Genomic DNA, 6,684 nt, shown 5'->3' with positions numbered 1-6,684 from the left:
TTATTATTATTATTATTATTATTATTATTATTATTATTATTATTGGCTCTATCACCTTTACCCATTCTAACAATTACTTTTTAAAAAAAAATAATGTCTGGGAAAAAAAAACGAAATGAAAATTTAATTTTACTTTAGGAAACTGGCATTTTCATTTGGGATTACCTCCGTACTTTTGGTTAACGTAAATGTGAGCAGTTGTTTTGTCTAATATTTTTCTGAAATAAATGAAATTGAATGTTTAAAATCCCAGCTGCGAGATGTTAAGTAAAACCTCAGCTTATTTAACTCCATATGAACTTCATTTTGTATCTGAAGATTAGCAGCAAATTCCTGAGTAACGTATTTTGCTAATGAGACGTTATGTACAGCCACGTTATTCTAAAGTTCTACTACGATACTCAACGCCATCTTTGCATCTCTCAAATCCTCACTGAAATGTTAGTCAAGAGTGAATTGGTCACTTGGACAAGTATAATCTCTGACCTATATCACAGTTGTGAGCAGAATTGAGTCATTGAATCAATTATGACTTCGTATACAAAGAAAATAATACCCTGGTTTCCTGTTTACTCGGTTTTCAAGCAATCATTTGAGGAATCCTTACAAACTATTCGATAATTAAGATAGTTATACTTTACCTTTGTGAAGGCGCATGGCTCAGTGGTTAGAGCGTCGAGTTCGATTCCCGGATCGGGCTGCATGTTGTGTTCTTGACCAAGACACTTTAGCTCACATTACTCCAGTTCGCTCAGCTGTAGAAATGAGTTGCGACGTCACTGGTGCCAAGCTGTATCGGCCTTTGCCATTTCCTTGGATAACATCGATGGCGTAGAGAGGGGGGGATGGTATGCATGGGCAACTGGTGGTCTTCCATAAAAACAACACTAGGTTGTGCATTCGTCGATGAGGTGACTTTCCGCCCAGACTTGTCCTCCGGAGGGGAATCTTTTAGGTGCACCCATGGTCATTAGTGACCGACGGAGTCGAGTTGAGAGTTTTACTTTACCTTTAGATTCCATTAACATTGAAGCACATGCATTTTTGACAGAAGAAATTAGTGATAATTTAGCAGTAACATTTTTTATTCAATGTATTTTCTTATTTGCTCCAGAAGCCATTACAAGATTAGTGGAGTTTTTCTTTTTCTCTTTTTTTTTCCTGCATTTCCTAAGCTGAGTGGATAGCGATTTCATTTTTTAGATACTCAGATATCACAAGTTACTAAACAATTCACCCAATACACACTGTGACGCCTAGTACTTTTTCTATTTTTTTTTGTTAACAAAATCAAAATTCTGTTTTTGTAATGTGGGAGGACTAAGAAAGTAATTCTACCAAATCAAAATTTTAGTCCCCAAACCCTTCTAAACTGATGATAGGAAATATCAATCTTAGCCCATATTTCGTCCTTATTGGCTTGACGGTCATAAACATAATAGTGATTGTCAGAGTATAAAATATACAACTAAAAAAATTTAATTTATCAGATTGTATTTTAATAAAGATTTATGCACATAATGATGTGACAACAATGGAAAATTTTTAGCTTTTGGATCATGAACATATGTAATTGGAACGCTGAACTTCTGAGAGTTTAAATATTCCTAATTTATCTTAATAAGGGTCCGACAATCATAAAATCAATTTGAGTAAATACTGAAATTGATTATCACATGAGATCGATGCCAACATTGAAAATAAGATTGAAAAATAGAAAAGTATCATTGGTCAGCATGGAAGCAAAGCACGAAATAGGAGAATAGTAAATAAATAAGAGATTGTATAATTAAATACATTGTTAGTTGGCCTAATTTGCCAAAGGCCTTCGTTTTATTTGGTGTTTTGTGTTTGGTATATATTGACGATTGTCTTGCAAATTTTTTTGAATTTTATGAGATCTTAATAAGCATGTTCCCTTCAATATAACCAGCAACATCCATCTTTATCATGCAGCTGTACAAATTGAGTTTCGTATCATCTTGATTAATAGTATATTGTCTTCAAGCATTGGTACGAGAGTTACTGTGTCAAATACTTATATTAACTGTGATATATAACTTGGCTTTTACTTGTCTTAAATGTTTATTATTTATATTAAATATAAATAGATTTCAATCTTGAGTTGTTATTGTTACAGAACAGCTCCCATCAACTTGGTCCTGAAAAGGCATAACAATTAAATGCGACTTTACTTTTCCGATTATATTGAAATTGAAACCGTAACATTTAAGAATTCCTGTTTCGTTTTTTAAGAGTTTCGAGGCAATATTTTGTAAAGTAAGCTTTATTCAGGCTTGTCAGTTGTAGCTTGAAAATAAATGTCATTTCTTGACTCATCGAAAACAGTCAGTAATAAAATTCAAAGCCATATATTTCGCTTACAGGTACTATAAATTCTTCAGAACTTTGAAAATTGCCGTTTCAAGTTGCTTTCCCCACATTTTATTTTTGCTTTTGCAGGGAGCTAATTTCTCAATGCGCACGCGCATTATCCTGTTTGTACAACACACAAGAGTGGAGGTTTCTCCCGTGGTGTAAGCAGACAAAAGAGCGCGTGTTTTTTCTAGCACTCCTGCAAACGTCTGATGTTTCTGAGCTACAGAACCTACCATCGTATCTTTTTACTAAAGGCAGTGGGTTTGTCTGTTAAAATATTTACACAAGCTTCAGGATACATGATTTGAGGGACATTTAGGTGATTCATACCGAAAATATAGAAACAGCTCGTCTTCTTTCCGCTGCCTCTCCCTACTCTCTCTATCGCCCGCCCCACATTTCATTTTATTTATTATTATTTTACTTTTGACTTTTAAGGTTTCCTAATTCACAAAACAGCCTGTTCGAAACTTGAAATATCTTTAGTGTCACTAAGATGTTTTTCTTTTCGTTTGATTTCCTCTTAGTTTTCAAAAGTTTTTTACTTTCGCTACTTTTTTCGGTCTTCTTTTTAATGAACCCGAAACAAGTAAACAAAGGATAGGGAAGTGAAATGTTATTAAAGAGTTATAAGTTTATTGGACCCACGAATATTTATGGCTGCACTTATTTTTATATTTTTCAAATTGCTGGAGGTGTTGTTGATTTATTATTAGGATCAACCTAGAAACCTTTTGAACGCTCTCATTTTTACACTATTTGTATTACTAGTATTTCATCGTGTAAAGTACAAGGAGTGTATGATAAAGCAACAAATACTATAGCAAATATTTCTACCAAAAATATTACTGCTTTCATACGAAAGAGGGAAAATGTGTCAGTGTTTGCAGAAAATATATTTACATTATGCAAGGTCATTGCCAAAGAGAGTAACATTTGTCTTTATTCAAAATGAAGAATTATTTCTAAATATTTACTCATATTTCCATTTTCTTTGCTCGGTCTGTTAATCTATTATTGACACTTTAAAATATATAATATAATATAAATTATGTACTTTTTTGTTTCCTTCAGACGATGCAGCATCAGATTCATTCAAATTAAACTTCAATGTGAAACCTAGAAAAGAGAGGACAGCCTTTACGAAAAATCAAATACGCGAATTAGAAAATGAATTTTCACGACAAAATTATTTGACCAGATTAAGACGTTATGAAATTGCAGTGTCTTTGAGTCTAACAGAAAGACAGGTAAGAAGAATTCTTTGGCGTGCGCATACATACACAGGTGCAGGGTGGTATTGTAAGATCCCTGTTTAACAGAAAATGTTTCAACTACGATGAATTCAAGAAAAACATTAACATTGTTTTAGGGTTTAACAAATGAAATTACCAATTTAGCTTATTTAGAAAATCTTTATTAGGTGACGACAAACACTACTTAACAATATAAAAGCATTATTGAAAAATTTCAGCCCACAATTAAAAAAAAAAATCCTTGTGGTTAGAAGAATTCAATAATCGATGGAGCACTGTATATGAGTTACATATTTCGGTGACTGACGAATCGTATCTTCCACACGCTCATAGATAACCCTATATGACTATTTGAGCATATTAATATCCACTCACTGTATTTCGAAAGAAATTACTACTGAAAAAATAAATGGCTGAGTGAAATCATAGTCGTGGCAGTTGACAGTGCCGCCGGACTGACATCTGTGCCGATGGCATGTAAAATGCACCATTCGAGCGTGGCCGATGCCAGTGCCGCCTGCTTGGCACCCGTGCTGGTGGACATAAAAAGCACCATTCAAGCGTGGCCGATACCTGTGTCGGTGGCACGTAAAAAGCACACACTACACTCTCGGAGTGGTTGGCGTTAGGAACGGCATCCAGCTGTAGAAACCTTGCCAAATCAGATTGGAGCCTGGTGCAGCCTCCCGGCTTGCCAGTTCTCAGTCAAACCGTCCAACCCATGCCTGCATGGAAAGCAGGCGTTAAACGATGACGATGATGATGATGATAGCCCAATGATAAACTTTCTTCGTGATCACTCGATCCACACTCAGCCGTTTTAAAAAGGAACTATGAAATAGTACAGAACACAAGTAGAGTATCTTAAATTATTTGTGTATTAGCAAGGTCAAAGGCTTATGCTCTTTGATAGAATACTGGATCTCTTATATTGGTTTATTTCATCTAATAAGGTCTCAGCACATTTAGCTAGGAGAAATGAATGTTTATGTGGATATTTGTGCCATTCCTGAAGGAATTAGCAGCTCCAGTGAAATGGTCATAAGCCGTGTCAGAAGTTTAACTTGCTGGGAGCCTACGGTCTGCTAGATGACGAGCGATACTACTATTGCTAAGAATATTGGTTTCTGACATAAAACATGATCTTATAGAGGCCTGAGGAAATGGAATAGTGTGATGTGCATGGATTTTCCTTCAGCTTTAACAGCATAAAAGAAATTGTTTCACAAAGAATTATAAACGTATTTCCAGTTATATGTATATATGTGAGTGTTTTAAAGAAAAAAGAATTCTTGAGCATTGGATTTGCATCTGCGCTCGCACGCGTGTGTTTGTAAACATATAACGCAGCCGTTCGGAACAAACGAATGAGTACTAACCTTAAAAATATAAGGACTGGATGCGTTTTGATCGACTAAATCCTTCAAGGTTGTTGGTACTCAAGTATGATTGCATTCTATACACACACATACACATACAAGACGGCTTTCCGCGCAGTCCTCGTGTATCAAATTGGCCCATAAGGAATTGTTCCACTCTGGGCCATCTTGGAAGATATTTACCCGAGATGTTGCGCAGTAGGACGGAAGCAGAAACAATGTACCATGCGCATGTTGTGTGTGGGTGTGTGTGTGTGTGTGTGTGTGTGTGTGTGTGTGTGTGTGTGTGTGTGTGTGTGTGTGTGTGTGTGTGTGTGTGTGTGTGTTTGTGAGTGAGTGCGTGCGTGTATTTATGTATATTTACATTGTATAGAACACACAAAATTCACGTGTTTTGCTACATTTACATAATTAATATAGCATAAACGATTCATTCACCTACTTTTTCGTTGAAATTTACAATACATCGTTGTGTTTGTTTAATGCCTCATACGTATTTCCTTTACCTGGCATTTTATATTTCTCATATTTTGCTGTTTGTTACTCTGTATAAATGAGCTAACTGGTCGTTCTTGCTTCCTAACATCAGGATAGCCCAGTTAAGGCTGATCTAATAACAGAAGCATTCTAACCATGAGCATCACTTTTATTTAGAGTTATCTATGTTGCTCTCTTACTACTGTAGGATATAATTCAAGTAAATTCGGGTGTTGTTTCTAACAGGTTAAGCGACTAATTAATTTGATTACTAATAATTTAGTTAACGAGATAGACGACGGAATGTATTGTAAAGTGCTTTGCTACTTTCACGAACACTCTTTGAAAGCAAGTTTCAAGAAGCAACTTTTCCAGTAATCCATCCTTTAAACCACTCAGACACCGCTCCTCCTTCAATCTGTTGATAAATAACCGAAAGATGTTATATTTTGGATATTATAAATATTTACAGTCTGTATAATAATGTAGGGCATATTTTCAGCGAAAAACATTGCTTCAGTTCCATCAGTAAAAAAGCAAAAAAGAAAAGAACATGACAGAAAGAAAAAAGGAATGAAAAGAAAACACCCGAGACTGGGTTAAAGAAATTTGTTTTGAGATTGTTCAAGAGTAATGTTTTCCTCATGATTTTCATATATATCTACTTCTGGAACCGAATCAGCAGACGGTTACAGAATGGCGTATCTTATTTCTCAGCATCGTCTTAATTATTCTAAAACCGAGAAACATGAAGGCGTCAAGAGTCTCTGAAAATGCACTTCAGGTGTTTTACGCTTCACTAAGCCCCGAACATATAATATTTGGGTCCGGCTTTTCAATTAAAGTTTTTTTTGTTGTATTCCAACAACGTACAGTTGCAGCATTGTAGACCATACATTCTTTCAGCATCGTTGGATTTCTCAAATGGCAAATTTGAAGTTAAATATTTGAATGTCTTGCACAACGGAAAATGGTTGTAATGGCTTTCATTTCATGTTCGTCATTTTGTATTTTAAGTGCTGATCAATGAAGGCATATTTAACAAGTAAAGTTGTGTTTTACAAAAAGGAACACAGAAAAAATACGTACACACACTTTTGTCGAATAAGTCTCTTACTAGTCTTGAGTTTCACTTGTGTTTACAGTCATCAGGCAAGTGTGTGTGTGTGTGTGTGTGTGTGTGTGTGTGTGTG

General features: G+C 35.3%; 1 protein-coding gene across 1 annotated transcript in view; it reads left to right on the top strand.

Moving 5' to 3' along the window:
• LOC106875957 (homeobox protein MOX-1) overlaps positions 1–6,684 on the top strand; it is an 89,512-nt gene that overhangs the window by 81,497 nt on the left and 1,331 nt on the right. Inside the window, exon 2 of the mRNA XM_014924298.2 lies at positions 3,454–3,629. Coding sequence (XP_014779784.1) covers positions 3,454–3,629 — 176 coding nt within the window. The remainder of the gene's footprint in view (positions 1–3,453; positions 3,630–6,684) is intronic.

The sequence above is a fragment of the Octopus bimaculoides genome, chromosome 4, assembly GCF_001194135.2.
Source record: "Octopus bimaculoides isolate UCB-OBI-ISO-001 chromosome 4, ASM119413v2, whole genome shotgun sequence".
Lineage (NCBI taxonomy): Eukaryota > Metazoa > Mollusca > Cephalopoda > Octopoda > Octopodidae > Octopus > Octopus bimaculoides.
Note: the sequence above shows the minus strand (reverse complement) of the source record. Positions and strands in the feature narration are given on the sequence as shown.